Raw genomic sequence first — 17,547 nt, forward strand, 5'->3', positions numbered from 1 at the left:
CACGATAAAGAAAGAAACCAGTAACCTTCTTCTAATACATTATTGATTTTATTAGTTCATTCATCTCTTTTCTCAGGAGAATAATTAAAACATCAGTGCAGTTCACAGCTCAGAGAGATACACACGTAGAGCCTGTGTGCAGACACAGCATGTCTTGGTTTGGGCATTTTCAGCGGAGATTCTCGACTGAAAGTGTCATGTAACTCTATTTTGATTAGATCTGTGTACTGGTGATCTGCCCCCAGAGTGGAAAGCCAAGTGTGCGAGTTAAACCACAAACTGTACAGAGCAGAGCGCAAACATTCAGAGTTTCTATGCCAAGATGCTGGGAAATGGGAGCAGATGCGTACATAATGTGTTTCATAACGAATGTGTTTGCAGGCATGAACAGGAGGAAGACCAACACAAATAAGGCACCACAAATCTCTTAGCAAAACCAACCAGGGTTAAAGTAGCACTTTCATATAAGAGACTCTTTACTTGTGCTCTGTCAAACACATGATTACTTGAACTGCCATCAGTTAGAAGTAAAAATGCAGCATTTAAAGTAAATGAGCTTTGTTCCAGTCAAGCAGGAAATCTCCACACTTTTAATATTATGGGTTCTTCAGTTTTCCATTGTTATTATTTCTGCTGGCTTTTATGGCTCAAAAAAATTAAGGTAACTAAAACATCTTTAACAGTAAGGTACCTGTATATGTGGCTTATATCTGATTGCCTTTCGGACTGTAGAGTTTCAGTCGAGAGGTAGAATTACATAGGAAAGAAAGGAAAACTACACAGCGTTGCACTGCATCTGATTTGACAATTCTGATCAAATTGCAATAATACTGTATGATAGCTTCACATATTCACAAAAAGACTAGAGGAGACTGGACATGATGGATTTGTTTGATGTTTAAAGTTGTTTAAAATTTGATAATTGAAGCCAGAAAAAGTGTGTGCTTTCAAAACAACAGAATAGTGTTTTGAAATCAGGGCAACCCCCCACCTGAGCAATGATGCAATGGATAGAGAGGGAAAAGGTCGAGCAAGAAAGAGAAAGAAGCCTTACCAAAACGAATACAGCTCTCAACACTTCCCTCCAAACACTCGGCTAACCACTGTAGCACAAAGCAAAGGCCGACACAGTGAATCTGTTTTCATCGTGGCTCCAGATGCTTCATGGAATCGAGCCCTAATGAAAAACAGTGCGCTACTACTCATCATTTAGTCAAACATCTAGACGCTCCCGCACAAAACTTTGAAGATCTTAAAATCATAATATATATCAAGTAAACTGCTCTCATATTGGAAAAGTGTTTGGCCATAATTAAGCCAAATAACAGCATTTTATAATAAGCTCAAGAGAGGTTAATAAAACACCCTCAAACACAATCCTCACTTACATGCCTGTCAGACATCATCGGCACATTCTCATGCTATTCACAACTCCCGTTAAGGCAACGGTAAAAAAAGACGCCTGTGCACACTGGGATCTCTTGTGGATCAAAATGATGATGTATCTGAATCAAGGGATGCTGATTATGATCTCACATACAAGCAGTCCACTACTCTCCACAGAGCATTATAACATTATTAAGGAATCATAAGGAACAGAGTCTTTGAGTGTGTGTGTGTGTGTGTGTGTGTATCTTCATTTGTAAAAGAGAGAGCATAGATCCCACAGACAGCTATGGGGAGGGGGGTCAGGCTCCTGCAGGTGAGGGATCGGGGCTGGAATTGTGGTCAGGGGTTAGACAGAAGCGCTGCAGGAGAGGAGCTCCGTACTGGAACGCTTTTCCACAGTGGTTTATGATACACCCAGCCTTCACCCTGGGGGATAAGAAGAGGGTAAAACAGGCTTAGACTCATTTTAAGAACATTTTGTTCCCTAAATAATTCAGCTTAAAACAACAACCCTAAAGACTTAGATCAGACACTATTTTCATAAGAGACTGAATAAACATCTAGGGCAAGCAAAGGCACCAATGCAGATCTATTTATAAAATGAACACCGATCAGGTTACTTCAATCATCTTCAATGGAAAAGTGCATTCAGTCTTTATGATTCATGTACTGTAAGTAAAGACTCTGAACACCACATCAAGCACACTAAAGCTTTTTGGTTTAGAAACTGAGAGATGGGGGTGAGTGATAGATTGAGCAGCATGTTGATGAATATGTTTACTTTTCTTTCGAAGTATTTGGTCCTCCATGGCGTCTCGGTCTCAGTGCGGTGTCTTTCCTCTTTCCTCTGTCTCTCCTCCAGGAAGCGCTTGTGCTCCGTGGCCTTTTCCATGTCTTTCTGTAGCAAGGACTCCGTCACATGCTGCCACAGTCGCCTACAAGAAGCAAAAATGGCACAGTAAAACAGATGGAGATTTTGGTTATGACTCATCAGTTACAATCTGGCAAACCAAAAAAATAACACAAAACATTAAATACATAGAACCATGAATAAAATATAATAAATTTCTCTCCGTCAAAGAAATTTCACTTAAATCGGCAAAAAAAAAAAAAAAAAAAAAAAGGTATAACAGGTTACGCTGTGCTGGTTCCTTCTTAAGAGGATCTGCCAGTCTGAAATTTAAATGGATCATTAAAAAATATAAATCGCACTTCACGGTAACACAAAAGTTTTGTTCATTCTTAAATCCAACAAACGAAATTGTACATTATTTTTTAAATAGGCAAAATCGCAGGCACATCTAGTTATAAATTAAAGCACTGAATAATAATCTTAAACATTAAAAACAGCAATAGAATCATGAGTTACTATTTGTATAGTAGTGTGCAATTTGAAATCTGCTACCAGTATATTACACAAATGTTATGAAAATACAAGATTTCCTGTGTACATTAATGTGATGGTCATTACTGGTGAGAATTAACTCATTTCCAACAAGAACTTGAACACGAGTTCAAGGCTAACACAAGTTGATCCCTGCTGAAATCCCACAGCATGATACTCAGTGGTTTTCCCCAAGGCTGTACACATCTCTGGGGTTTATGGTAGTAATCTAGGGTTTTTACTTACTAACTAACATACAGTGTGAGTGTGTGTGTGTGTGTGGGGGGGGGAATACAATTTATTTGTTTCCCAGCAAACTGGAGAATTCCATCCGCCAATCCATTTCTATCCTAATCCTCTTGCTCTCTGTCCTAGTAGGCAGACATTGTTCAGACATACCATCTAGACGGGCAAGACATATAGGTACATTCTGACCAAACTTTCCTTCCCAGTAAAAGGGAGTGAAGTAAATAAGGAATTCTAAATAGTTTAACATTTTTTTTTTCATTTCAATAGTTTCCATACGTAGATGATATAAAAACTAAATGGCAGTATAATGTAATATTACACTGTCTGGCCCAAAGTTGCACACTAATATAGGGCTGCAACAACTAATCGATAAAATCGATAATTATCGCTAATGAAATTCGTTGTCAACAAATAGTGATTAGTTAAAAGGCGCTATATTAGATACGCCTAATTTACACGGTGCGAATAACAGTAGAATATTACACTTAGTGAGATTGTTGTGGTTTTCAGCGAATGCAAATAACAGTGTATTTGTGACTAGTAGCTTTTTGCATTTCTACAGTTTTTTTTTTTTATAGTCCACTACAAAGTTAACTTGTAATTTACTGTGGTTTTACTTATGCATACATTTTATTATACAAAATTACATTATTTTAGCTGTTTATATCTTATCAACTGAATATATCATTGTATTTATTATATACACACACACACACACACACACACACACATACACACACACATACACATACACACACATACACACACACACACACACACACACACACACACACACACACACACACATACACACACACATACACACACACATACACACACACATACACACACACATACACACACACATACATACACACACACATACACACACACACACACACACACATACACACACACACATACACACACACACATACACACACACACACACACACACACACATACACACACACGTTATATACTACATTTAATTTAAGGTTTAAAATGTCAAAATTAAAGATTATTAAACTCTATATGTGGCTTTTGCATTTTTAAAAGTAAATTTTTATACACATAATACCCTGATTTTTTTTTTTTTTTAATAGTTATAAGCAAAATATCAAATTAAAGAAGCGGCTAGTTTTTATCCGATTAATCGAAAACATAATGGACCAACTAATCGATTATCAAAATAATCGTTAGTTGCAGCCCTACACTAATATATAACTGGACTGCCATAAGCTTTAATTACAGCATGCAATGTGTTGGCCAGTTCATGTATCGAAATAATTCCTCATGCTTCCAGAAGCACTTTTACAGTTTTAGTATTGGATTACATCCGTTCCATCAAGCAAGGAAAAAAAAAATCCATTAATGTGATAACCTGGTCATTTAGTACATTCAGGTCATAAGCTTACTTCAAGCTTACTGCAGAGCCTAGACCTGACGAACTGAAGCAACCCCAGATCATAACGCTGCCTCCAGAGCCTTGTAGAACTTAGTGAGAATAGGATGAGCCTCACTAATAAGCGATTTTCTTTTGGCCACACAGCTGTTTAGGGTGTATGGAAATGTTTTTACTTAACAATTAAACAAATGTGATTTCTACTAGTGTTTTTTTTTTTTTCAATGCAATTTAGGTTATAAATGATCTCTGATCATGGACAGTGATGAATTTTTATGACTTTCTTCTGTGAAGTTGATGATTCAAAAATCTACTTCCAGATTTAAATAATGCATTCAGAAGTTTTAAACCAATTCCAGTAATTTCCATTGCTTCATGAAATTTTAATATTTCCTTTGCTTTTTGCAAAGCAATAATTTCTGAAATGGTGATCTTTTTGGCCAGGCAGTGTATGCAAATTCATCAATAAATTGATGACACAAAAAATATGAACGAACCACTGTGTGAAATGTAAATCCTGATAAACTATGCTCACCTGGACTCATAAGGTCCTTGCTGCTCTTTGGGCCGCACTCGTTTCCTGGTGATGGGGAGCTTGAGGACGTCTATGACGCGCGTATCACCACTGCTGTAGGTAAACTCGAGCACGCCGTTCCACTCCCCCTGCACGCGACACACTACAGAATTGGTAGGGTTGTGCTTCACCTCGGCGCTTACTCTGCATAACAAAAACATAGGATCTTATTACAATCTACACTCTCAGCTTTCACAATGGAAATATGTGCCACTCAAAGTAACACAAAGACAAAGTATGTCAGAGAGAGAGAGAGAGAGAGTGCGAGCGAGCAAGAGAGAGAGATAAGGCAGCATAAATGAGCATGCAAAATGATTCTCAAATGATGAAAAACTGGGTCTGTCTTATCAGAAACTATTGTATATAAAAAAAAAATAAAAAAACGAGGTAATTAGATTTCTAGCAGTACTCAATTTTTGTGTTCTGTAATGGTGTGAGGAACTGTATTGTTTGTTTATTCTGCTCTTTAAAGTAACATTAAGCAAGTACTTAAAGAAAATCGCATTTAATCCAAAGTGTGCTAAAACGATTGTGGAATAATCAGTAAAAGTGGTGAGGAATATATACTTACAGGAAAAGACTGAAGTAAATTTCTAAGAAATTGTGTGTTCATGTGTATTCACTGTGACTCATATCACACAGTTATATATCTTTTCACATGATTAAACATAGAGCTTACACCCATTTTCGTTTAATCCCCAAGCTCTCTGCAGACAGTACACCGTAATGTAGACTGACAACAGAGTCGATTAAAACGTAATGTGACCCTGTGTCACTGACCTGTGCAGCTTTCCCCCATAGAACGGCTTGGTTTGGAAGGTGATGGCTGCACTGTAGCCCGTCTTGGCGCAGTTCACGTTGACCTTTCCGCCCAGCTCCACCCAGGGCACTGTGAGGATCGAGCGAGCGTAGGCAGATGGCAGAGTGAACGTGTACTCTTCGCCGTGCTCCAAAAGGTGCAGATTACCTGAGAAAACCCAACCCCAACACACAATGAATATCAGAACACTGCAGAAAATAACTTCAATTAAGCATGCAGAGGCTATAAAACCATAAAACCTGCCCCATTTGCAAAATTAACATCACACAAAAAACTGCAAAGAAAATATTTTCAACATGACTAAATTTGATCGCCATCTGATATTTAAGAGCCATTTTATGTCAAGGGACTGGAAAAGTACAGATACAAAGTCTAAAGATGGTCAAAATATTTTGTTAGAATGCTATGCACTTGAACAAGTTACTAAAGCAACACTGCAACAAACAAACAAATACATTCTTCGGCAAGGAAAGGACTTATTTGTAGACATTTTTACTAATTTCAAGATTTTCCAGCAGATGATTTAGCTTCTTTCTACAATTAATTGCTTTATACTGGCAACAATATCTGCCAATATACAACAACCCATTCCTTAAACATAGAAATGTCTAGAACTACATTTAATTTGATTTTTAATCTTATATGAAATATACTAGATGCCTTTGACTACAGTATATCGAAAATACTTTTACTTAATATATACGTACTTCAAGACATGAGTTTGTTATCTTAACATTTGTAATCTCCTAATCCTAAACTAATCAAATTAAAAAAAAAAAAAAAAAACTTATGCAAGTAAACCACCTTACCTTCTCCAATCATAGAAACACCAATAGACATGCCCATAAACTTGCTTTTGGTCCAAACATGTGTGTTTACACACATCTGCCTCTCCTGGCATTCCGCATAAAAGCCCGAGACGGGTGGGTGGTGGGACACCTGCTCGGCCACAAATCTCACATCGTAGCAGTCTGATGTATTAGAGCCCTCTTTCTGGACACTTCCTTGAGAAGCTGCTGCTGCCTTTGGCACTCTCCAGGAGCAGTGGAATGTTTCACCAATGATTGGGTTGTAGGGCTTCTTGGCAATAGCGCCCTTGCGGCCCTCGTGAAAGGAAGTGAGGTAATACTCCACAAATCTGATCATACGGTCCATAGGACTGGTGCCATCTGTGATGGCCACAAAAAGGTCTGGGTGAGACATGAAATCTGCATACATCTCCAGCAGAGAGCGTTTTTCCAGGATAAACGTAGGAAGGACCACCTACATAAAGGAAGTGCAATAGTGCAATATTTAATTGTTGACAAAATATACAAGGTATGTACAACAAACAGTTGAAGATGTAGGGCTAGGTTAAGTTGACATGTCAAACATGTCACCTTTTCTTGCTAACACAGCTACATGTTTGAAATCTCCTGTACTGGTCAGCTCATTATTCCTCCATTTAATATCCACTGTCTCAGGACAACGCCTTCACCAGAGTTGCACATTATGTTTGGAATGTTGTCAAACAACATCTTATCTCGAAACCCAATCCTTTACATTCTTAATTCTACCCTACAATCCTGCCCCACTTATTAATATTTGTTCATATGCGTCTACATGTTTTTTTGGTGTGGAATATCTAAAGTTGCTTGCAAATAATGATGGATATTATTAACAAGTGACCTTTCCTGTTATTCATGCTAATCCTAATGGTATGCGGTTACATAAAAACATGCTAAATATGCTTTATGCTGAGAGCTTGGTACGGTGGCGCACCCTGGTTAGGTCCATGCCCAGTTTGAGCTGAGAGAGAAGATGTAGTATGACACTACGCTCTTCCTCTACTGCTCCCAAGTCCTCTTCTTCAGCAGGAAAGGAGTCTTCCTGCTCCTCTTCCACATCAATGTCTTCCTGCTCCTAGAACATATGAACATTAACGGTAATTAATGTGGTAAATAAAGGTAAATAAACAGGTTTCGAAGGAATGCTGAATGCTAGTCTTTGGAAAAAAAGACTTAAGTCCTATTCATATAAATTACAAACTAGAGACATCGAAGATTTATCCTGTCGTTAACCTCCCATTACTTCTATAGAACATATACATATAATGTATACATTGCACACCCTGGAACTTGAACTTTGCACATTATTCTGCATGCTGTCTCGCTCATGACTGGACATGTTTTCCATCTTCCAATTCCATTCCAATTCTATTTTACTTTATTATTTGTACATATTGTGAACCTTTAAAGCTAAAAAGTTTTCTGTATGTTATATGTATAATATTTCTCTTATTACATACTTTATATTCCTTATTTGAAAACTCTATTTTTTATTTTTATGTCATTAGCCATTGTATAAACAATTCACTGCATAGCATACTGTGTACGTGACAAATAAAATTCAAATTTGATTTATATTAATATTTTATAGTTTTACATTGATAGTATGTAGCTATGTCTGCTTTACATCCTTCACATTTCTACCTGATTCAGATCAAGCTACAATCATGAAATCCCTCTTCATTTGCATGGCAGGCCAAATACTTCCACATTCGTTGAAATTCTATACGAGACCCATCTCATGCACTGGCTTTCCTCACTCTTGTGATTGCTTTGCCCAATCCAATGTACTTCCTGGTAGTCTTTTCCATTTACTTGTGTAGAAGTTGAGCAAAAATCAATCAAATTTACAAACATATAATCCACTTACAGTATAGAGACTTAAATATGTGACAATTGTGTACATTAGGATTTGCACTAAAGTTTTTTAAAGACCCAAATGTAAACCATCCTGATAGAAATTGCTCAGGCAGTTACTTGGCCTAGAACTTGTATACGGACTCCAATTCCAGTAACACACACACAAAAAAACGACTGCAGCAAATGTTCCTCCCAATGTTTCCACTCCAGATGTCCCTGACAAAACTGAATGCCACTGGTATCATTTCTCTTAATAGAAATAAATATGTTTTCCCACCAGGTGTGACCTGGCAACCAAAGCTGTAAAACCTGTAAAACAAAAAGTAAACCCCAACATAATAGGGATGAGGCTAAATCTAATTACCCCAATACATCCACAATATAATTCATGAAACAAGCTGATTGTGTGTTGATTCATCCTGTATGAATCATCAACTAAGTCTCTTGGCAGAAATGTGCGTTTATTTCTCGGAAGTCCTTTCATATTTAATATAACTCACTTTCATACGAGAAAGTCTTTTGTAAAGGATAATCATATCCATACCCACAATAACCTCCCTCATTAAGACTTAATTGAAGAAACACTTGATAGTAGGCAAAATGTTTAACCCCGAGTGGTTACCTTTCTTAAACAGGCAGTGCTCCATTTCTTTGCATAGTTTACATTGCCGCAATAGCTGACCAAAAAGCTAATGAAATGATACAGTCACTGCTTTGCAAACAAAATATTTATATAGAATGTCTGCCTTCTATAAGCTTTCGGCCCAACTGATGTAACAAATTTAAGGAAGAGGACAGAGCTGTGTCTGCATCTATTGTATTGCTTTTCCAGTAACAGGCTGCTCAGTTTAACCACAACCTTCTTTGCCCAAGTTTCATCTTTCTGACAAGACTTACTTCCAAAACAAACTCATTCTAAGAGCAGCTGCAAATAAGACGACTGGGATAGTAGTTGGAGGTTTAATCCAACCCTTGATCGTAAGCCAAATTGTACCACTATAAAACTCATACAGTACAACACAAACAGAAACACAAGTGTGGCTACAGACAAAATTTGCTGTATCCAAAAAACATCAGTAGCTGAAATAAATAAGAGGCAAAATGTCAGAAATGGAATAGGATGTAAAGCTATCATTACCCCAACAAGGTCACAAGAGTCCATTTCAGCAGGTTCTACAGCGGTGCCCTGCATTTTGCTGCTGTCTTTGGTGATGCTAGCCAGGGTTCCACCATTCTTCAGAACGTCCGGCAGTTTGGGTTCCAGCCATTCGATGGTCGGCCCTGCAGGGCAAACGAAGCCTTGTTCAAAGCTGCTCATGTCACCAGACCCTACATGCAGTGGCAACAGGCCAATGACAGCCTCAGTCACAACTAGAACCACAGGCGTCTAAACCCCTCCCAACTGTCCTGAAGTTCAGATGTGCAACCCTAGCCTAGGGGTTGCCGTCTATACACAGTACGGCACAATGCAGATCAGTAGCTTTTCTGCCAGTAAGAAAACGCTCAAAACTTCTGCTTCATTACAATCAGCAGAATCTTATAAGGGAATTCTGACTTCTTAATCTTACTGGCTCTACACACCAACTAAAATAATAAAACACCCCACTGACTGCAGGCCAGTTTGTATGTTCCTTTTCTCTCAGAGAGGTATAAAATATGTATGCTTGGCAAGTGGATCAAATTCAATTCTGTGCACAAGATGCGCAGACCTACAAGCCCACCCTGGCCCATCATGTAACATGGCTTGCCACTTATTTAATACGCAATACGATTAATTAGGCAGAAATGTGGGGGTTGGAACAGTTGGCACTCATGTCACTTAACAATCACTTTATGCATTTGTGACATAGTTACATGACAGCAGGACAGTTTGTGGAAGCTGGCAAGTGGAGCACATGGGTGACGCCCCCAAAGCTCTGGTTACCTGCACTGGCCTATCAGAAGGGGATACTGTTCCTCATCCATTATGGAACTTTATTCCACTCTCTGGCTAGGGCCACAGGTCATAAATACTACAAGAACATAACCTTGGATTAACTGATTTGCTACCAGTGGCACTCGATACGTGTACAATAAAAATGATTATCAGTGATGTTTTTTTAATATGCATCACTATAAAATAGTCAGTACAAGACCAGATTTGTTGGGAAAACATTAAAGCCTTATGATCTGTACACCAGTAAGTCTTTAAGAACATTTGGTATACAGCAACTTCTGCACACTAAACCTGTAACAAAACAGCTGTTTAGTTCATAAATAACATTGCATTATTTAATATATGATTTGGGGGATTGGGTTATCTATGTGAACATAAAAACACTAAACCTACAAGGTTAAAATATAATATGATGTACATTACAGTTGGCGACGCAGTGGCATAGTGGTTAGCACTGTGGCCTTGCACCTCCAGGGACGAGGGTTCAATTTTCACTTTGGGTGTATGTGCATGGAGTTTGCATGTTCTCCCAGTGCTTGGCGGGTTTCCTTTGGGTGCATCTGGTTTTCTCCCACAGTCCAAAAGACATGCATGTTACTGTAGGCTCATCCGTGTTCCCGAATGTGTGTAGTGTGTATGCACACCCAGCAATGGATTGGCACCTGTCCAGGGTGTACCCCCGCCTTATGCACCAAGTCTCCTGGGATAAGGTCCAGGCCCCTGCAACCCTATACGCAGGATAATCAGTATAGAGAATGAAAGGATGAAGGATATTATAGTATATAACAAAAAATAAAACAGCTGACAGTCTAAATTCATTTACTTTCCATACTTCCAATCTTGTGCAGGGTTGCAGGGTTACAGGGGGTCCACAGATGTGGTGTGAGGCAACAACGATAACCGCCAAATCACTGTGCCCCGCAGACAGAAGAAAAATTGACTAATGCTTGGATACACTTATATGTATTTTATATGTTACCAGATCCTGGACACATCATATATTTTGATATAGTTCTCGGTCACATGTTCATCAATCTCCAGAGTTTGGACTGTCTAGATGCACTGTTAAAACAAAGCTGGTACCTCCAATTGGAACTTTGTGCCGGGCCACTTGCTGAAGCTGTAGGATTTGCAGGCAGTCACTAAGGCAGGACATTGTGGCCAGAGAGGTGGCTTTAAGCAGCAGAAGGTCCTGGTCCAGCGGAGAGGGGTTGTGGCTGGCCGGCAGGCCCTCGATGCACTGTACCAGGTCTCTGTGCTGATCCTGTGCCTGAGTCATCATCTGTATAATAACAAACATTTATGCACAACTTTATTAAAACATAAATTTACTACGCCTATTGTTTGTGTGCAAACGTCAGGAATTCATGCAGAGTTAACCTAACAAAGTTCCAAGTTACATAGACTGGATGCAAGTTCTAATGTTCTTTACAGATATATGATCACAACAGTGGACATGCTAAAGTACAGTATGTCCTCTTTATTCTAAGATAGTGTAAACTACATAAATATGGGCACACCTCACGAGCCTCCACCAGGTGGTCACGCAGCACCGAGCGCTTGCTGGAGTAGCTGGAGGAGCCACGGTGGAACTGGGACAGACCCAACAGGGAGCCGGTGTTATGGCTGATTTTACGCTGGGACGCAGGAGAACTGGAACTGCCCTGAGAGGCCGCGGACAGACTGCGAGTCTTTAGTGGTGGGTTAGTCTTCAGGATAAAAGCAAATTGCAAAAAACTCGACACCACACACCCATGCAAATAGGGCAACGAACAAGCAGACCTTGTACAGACTTGAACAAAAATTAACACAAATTCTGCTTGGTTTAACATTACTTGGTTTAACTACCGACCTGTGAAATAGCAAAAAAAAAAGAAAGTAGCATTTTTTTCGAAAAAACAGTATCTTCTAAGTTTTCTCACCTTGCCCATGGCTTCAGTGTGGTGCTGTGTGCAGATCTGCAGCCTGCTCACCCAGTGCTGTCTCTCTTTAGCATCAGTAGCTAAAAGAAGCACAAATATAGGCTTCATTGTACACTTAATCCAAACAGACTTTAAGATCAACAAGAAGTGACCTTAAAATCATACTGCAATTTAAATGGAACTCTGGCACAGAGTTGCTATAAACAAAGCTCTTAAGCTACAGTACAAGAAGCTGAAGTGCATAAGATGTTGAGCTAGTTAGGGGAAGTATTGAATTTTCCAGCATTGCTTCACTTGTGTGTGCAGCCTTGCACTTAATGAGCTGCACAAAATCTGCTGACTAAGCAATAACACAGCTTACATAGTCTGCAAGAACAAGCTGGCTGTGTACTTCAAATAAAAATGTTTATCAAAGTAAAAGAAGCTATAAAGATGATGAGGTTCAGCTTTGCACAGTATGGTGTATGTCTGCTTTCCCATCAAATTAATCTGTGTCTGGGATCGATCCAACTACAAAGTAAAAATACTATTCAATGCTCTTATTGGTGTTACTTATTTTTTAAATAATCTGCTGGATGCAATGGCACTGCTTCAGCACTTTTTTTGAGAACATGTGTCTGGCTTTGGTCATTTTCTCTTTAGTTCCTTCATGGATGAAAGAAAAGAGCACATAAAGAAAAAGAGGCACCTCGAAGTTTGTATTGCTCTCCGCTGATGGCATTGACAGTGAAGGTGTGCGAGTCCTCATCACTCGGGGAGATGACTGCGCCTGCTAAAGGCAATGTGCCCCGGGGCTTCTGGTGCCGTGACTGCTCATTTACAAAATACTCCAGCAGCCCTGCTTCGTTGTTCAGTACAAAGAACCTTGAGACCGCACAAAAAGCAAAGTCAGTGGTGCTAAAACACCAAGGCTCACATACAACAAAGTCAGTTTACAAGATCTCAAAATCGATGTATTCTACAGGTTCCCAGTGCTGGTCCTGGAGTACACTCCCCTGTCCCACATCGATTTGTTTTCCCTGCTCACACCAAGTTAAATTCAGGAAGGGCTGTTAATGGGCTGACTATTAGGAACAGAGGAAACACTGTCATTTACAGTAGAACAAGAGGGTACTCCAGGCACAGGGTCAGAAACCTGTGGTCCTTATGCCAATCATTTTAAACAGGTACTCACCGATATTGCCATCCTGTTACCAGATTTGTGTACTTCATCAAATATCCATCTACATTTTCCATGTGATCACTAAAAAAAAAAGCAAATGCGAATAATAATGCATTACCAGTGAAAACACAATGTTTTAAATATTAAAATATACACATAAAAAGCATGTAAAATAGAATAGCCAATGTTACATAAAAAAATAATAAATAAATAAATAAAATTTTTGCAATATTTATACATCTACTAAAACAAACAATATAAAAGGAGCAAAGTTGATAAATTGCCCTGGCTGTAATACATTATATGGCCAGAGGTTTTCTGTTGTAGTTTCCATTCCAATACCATGTGCATTAACACCATGTTAGTCCACCATTACTGTAATAATAACCTTCTAGGATGATTTTGGAGCATGTCTGTCGGGATTTATGCTCATCCAACCATTAGGGCATTAATGAGATAGAGTGAGGTGAAATCCCTTTTCCATGCTCTCACTTATTCTCTATATTGTTTATCCTGTATAGGGTTGCAGGATGCCTGAAGCCTACCTCTGAAGCCTCAGTGCATGAGAAGGGCTACACGAATCCTCACTGCTTGAAGGTGCGAAGCCACAGTACCAACCATTACTTTACTGTGCCACCATCCCCATTTCAGTTCCTCCCAAAAGTGGGGTCAGGGGATTACTATCCAGGTCAGTTTTTCCACAAATCATATCTTTATGTAGCTCGGTTTGTGCCCAGTGTTCATGCTGGATCAGGTTTGGGTTCCTTATATACCAATAAGGGAAACTGTAAATCTACAGCATATAAAGAGGTTCTACAAAACTGTGTGCTATAAAACACTGCAGGAACATTAGTCTGGGGAAGGATCTCACACACAGGTGTGATGGACAGGAGTCCAGAACCTTTTGACCACATACAGCATCAGTCAAACGTTGGGTCACACCTTCTAATTCAGTGTTTTATGTTTTGTAGGTTATTTTCTAGATTCTAGTATAGGGCTTTTTAAAACCCAGACCCAAATTAGCAATGCATACAATAACACAACATAATTTATACAATAATACAACATAGTTCCTACCTTAAAATACAACCACTATATTTTAAACCTTATTAAATTGTTAGATTTGTAATCTATTTGGAGATTAGTACGGCGATTACCCTGTTTGACATCGTTGTCATGGCGACGCTAACAACCGGGTAAAGGCCATTACCCATTAAGGGTTGGCTAACAGGTGCCCGTTTAAAATTAGGTAGAGAGCCAACAGATTTACATTAAGGCATTTGGCAGACGCTCTTAACCAGAGCGACTTACATTTTTATCTCATTATACATCTAAGCAGTTGAGGGTTAAGGGCCTTGCTCAAGGGTCCAACAGTGGCAACTATGTGGTTGTGGGGTTTGAACCTTGGATCTTCCTAACTGTAATCCAATGCCTTAACCACTAAGCTACCCCTGGCCCCATTCTGTCCTGTAGGCACGGAAAAGCACGACTTTGGCACCTTCCATTAATGTCCATCACGAGGATGTCATAATCCAAAAGGTGCAAAAAAATAAAATAAATAATAATAATAATCATCTCTTAGTCAAGTGACCACATAATTTTTGTTCCAAGGTTTAGGCAGCTAACTGAATCAGACAGCGGCACTTCTCAGACTGGGCTGCTGTGCGTTTTATCTTGGGGACCGTTCATTTGTCGTGTCTCTCACGCTCAGTTTTGTAATTTTAAACAGATGCATGACAAGCCCGCTCACAATAGAGAGCAAAACCAATGAGATACCCATGCATTTCTTCATGCTTGCCCACGCTGCAGTAAAATGAAACATCCCCACTTTTCGGCATGCCACAATCAATTAACTTCACTCTTTCTGTCCTCCTGGATCAGCTGGAAAAATTCTCTGATTTCTTCATGCGTGAAAGATGGGAAGACCACAGCAGTCGTCACGTGAGCGCAACCTTACAAGCACTTTGGAAAGAAAGAGAAAGCAGTGTGGCTGGCATTTTCTACACATTTTTCCTTCTTGTAACTTTTACTTCAAAATCATTTTTATATTACAATGTCTGCTTTAAAGTTAAAAGTTGTTTTGGTTTAAGCATTTGATTGTATTTAAACACTGGCATTTTTTCCACTAGGTTTGAATGTATTTTGTTTCAGAGTGCCTTACACATGAATACGTATTGCTTGTAAGTTATAAGCAAGTTTAATAAAAGTCATCTGCTTATCACCAATCGTTTCAGAGCTTTAACCTTGAATAGAAATCAGATCGGGCCCTTTAAATATTAGGTTCGAGAAACCCTGGTATAGAACCATATTAGATTTTTTTTTTCCCCAAAAAACTTTGAAATAACATATGGCATTGGATAATTAAGTAACAACAACAACCGGCTGTTATTTCAAGAAAAGAAGTTCAGCTGTTCTGGGATAGTTTTTGTACGAACAGAATTAGTGCATTTGCAAAACCCATTAAGAACCATTATGCTGGCTTTCATGAAGACCTTCCCAGGAAAGAAAGACCAAAACTCACCTCCAATGCGGATGAGAAGTTTATTTAGAGTTACCAGTCTCAAAAATCACCAATTAACAAACAGCACCTGAGATTAGAGCTGTTATGAAGGCTTTACAGAGCATAAGCAGCAGACGCATCTCAAGATGCTCAATAACGGTTCAAAGGAGAACTATCTTAAAACACACAAGAAATTTAATGCTGGTGTTTGTGGCTCTCAAAGTACAGACCAACATAAAACACTGTACGTTTGAGAGTGAACTCTAATTAACCCAAATCTGCATGTCTTTGGACTGTGGGAGGAAACCGGATTACCTGGAGGAAACCCACCTGGCACAGGGAGAACATGCAAACTCCATGCACACAGGGGCGGGAATCGAACCTGGACCCTGAAGGTGCATGGTGACAGTGCTATGCACTAAGCAACAATGCAGCCCTTCAGCATTCAAATTGTTTTTTTATTTATTTATTTAAAAACAAATCAGGAAAGACTATGGAATTAGGAGTGTCCAGATTTTGACTGGCGGTATATAAATCCTACCTGACCATTTCTTTATATCTTAATACAAAGGTTTCCTGCATTCCTGTATATGTTTGTGTTTTTTCTGCACCAACGCGCACACACAGTGATAAAAGTCACAAAAGATGAGCTTATGAGCTGATTAGGTGAACGCCGTGAATGTGTGCAGGACACAGGGGAACCAGGGTCGGGAAGATGTGCTTGTAAAACACACTTGTAAGAAAAACAAGCAAGAAAGGGTCAAAAACTGAGGAAATTACCCTGGATTAAAAAGGATACCTCAGGATTAAAAGCGAGACCCTGTGCTGCTGACACACCCTTACTATAACCGCTAATTGCACTCTCAGCTGAGTATCCTCACTTTAGGCTGGTGTCTGAATAACCAGCACCGCCATCTCTCTCTCTCACACACACACACACACACACCAGTTAACTCACCTGTACTGCCAACTTTTCGAGGTCGTCCTGAAAGAGCTCTGTGTATGAACATCGAGCTTGCCTTCACTTTCAGAGATTCGCATTCCCGCTGTTTCAACTTGCATTGTCTTTAGCCTAGCCTAGCTCGGTGTAGTTTAGCTTTAGCTACCTAGCTGCCCACTGTGGCCTCTGACAGGGGAGACTAGCAGAGATTAGACAGATATGAGCACGGAGCTAACGCTAAAACAAGCCATTTAACTGTCAACCTAAACATTTAGAAACTACCCTCGTTAGTGAAACACGGTCTGACCTATTCACACATATCAACGACTTCATTCTACACGAGATAAAAATCAAGAAAATAAGCAATACGCTTGTGCGAGAAGAATATTGTTTATGCTCCTTTTCAGCCCTGTGCTACCATGACAGAACACGGTCGATTCAGATCACGTGACACGAGGCACCGTTCGAACGCTCCACCCCTCCCTATCTTGGAGCACTACCTAGGGGGAAAATAAAGGCTTTATGTAGTTTACTATTTAGAATGCAGCTGTGGAATCAAAAGATTGGACCGGAGACTCT

The 17,547-nt window shown here is 39.4% G+C and overlaps 1 protein-coding gene across 2 annotated transcripts; it reads right to left on the bottom strand.

The window, feature by feature from the left end:
- Nucleotides 1-26: 26 nt before the first annotated feature.
- On the bottom strand, nucleotides 27-17,409 carry osbpl11 (oxysterol binding protein-like 11). 2 transcript variants are annotated; one of them, XM_053496024.1, is made up of 13 exons: nucleotides 16,987-17,409; nucleotides 13,541-13,609; nucleotides 13,055-13,230; nucleotides 12,367-12,446; nucleotides 11,965-12,108; nucleotides 11,528-11,726; nucleotides 9,647-9,789; nucleotides 7,583-7,723; nucleotides 6,631-7,084; nucleotides 5,782-5,968; nucleotides 4,963-5,145; nucleotides 2,171-2,324; nucleotides 27-1,815 (listed from the first exon to the last, which is right to left on the bottom strand). In XM_053496024.1, the coding sequence occupies exons 1-13, from the start codon at nucleotides 17,088-17,090 to the stop codon at nucleotides 1,729-1,731; spliced, it is 2,121 nt and encodes a 706-aa protein (XP_053351999.1). In that variant the 5' UTR covers nucleotides 17,091-17,409; the 3' UTR covers nucleotides 27-1,728. The 2 variants fall into 2 exon arrangements, with proteins under 2 accessions (XP_053351999.1, XP_053351998.1); XM_053496023.1 differs by having other exon boundaries at nucleotides 11,965-12,153.
- Nucleotides 17,410-17,547: the final 138 nt, after the last annotated feature.

This window comes from Clarias gariepinus, chromosome 5 (genome assembly GCF_024256425.1).
Source record: "Clarias gariepinus isolate MV-2021 ecotype Netherlands chromosome 5, CGAR_prim_01v2, whole genome shotgun sequence".
In the NCBI taxonomy this organism is placed as follows: domain Eukaryota; kingdom Metazoa; phylum Chordata; class Actinopteri; order Siluriformes; family Clariidae; genus Clarias; species Clarias gariepinus.

What these genes read in the sequence shown, in the direction of transcription:
- osbpl11 (XM_053496023.1), bottom strand. Translation starts at nt 17,090, where the DNA reads ATGCAAGTTGAAACAGCGGGAATGCGAATCTCTGAAAGTGAAGGCAAG. An exon ending in ACACTGAAGCCATGGGCAAG is followed by an intron (nt 12,154 to 12,366) that starts GTGAGAAAACTT and finishes TTTATCCTGAAG; the next exon opens with ACTAACCCACCACTAAAGAC. An exon ending in TGGGCATGGACCTAACCAGG is followed by an intron (nt 7,085 to 7,582) that starts GTGCGCCACCGT and finishes TCCTTTATGTAG; the next exon opens with GTGGTCCTTCCTACGTTTAT.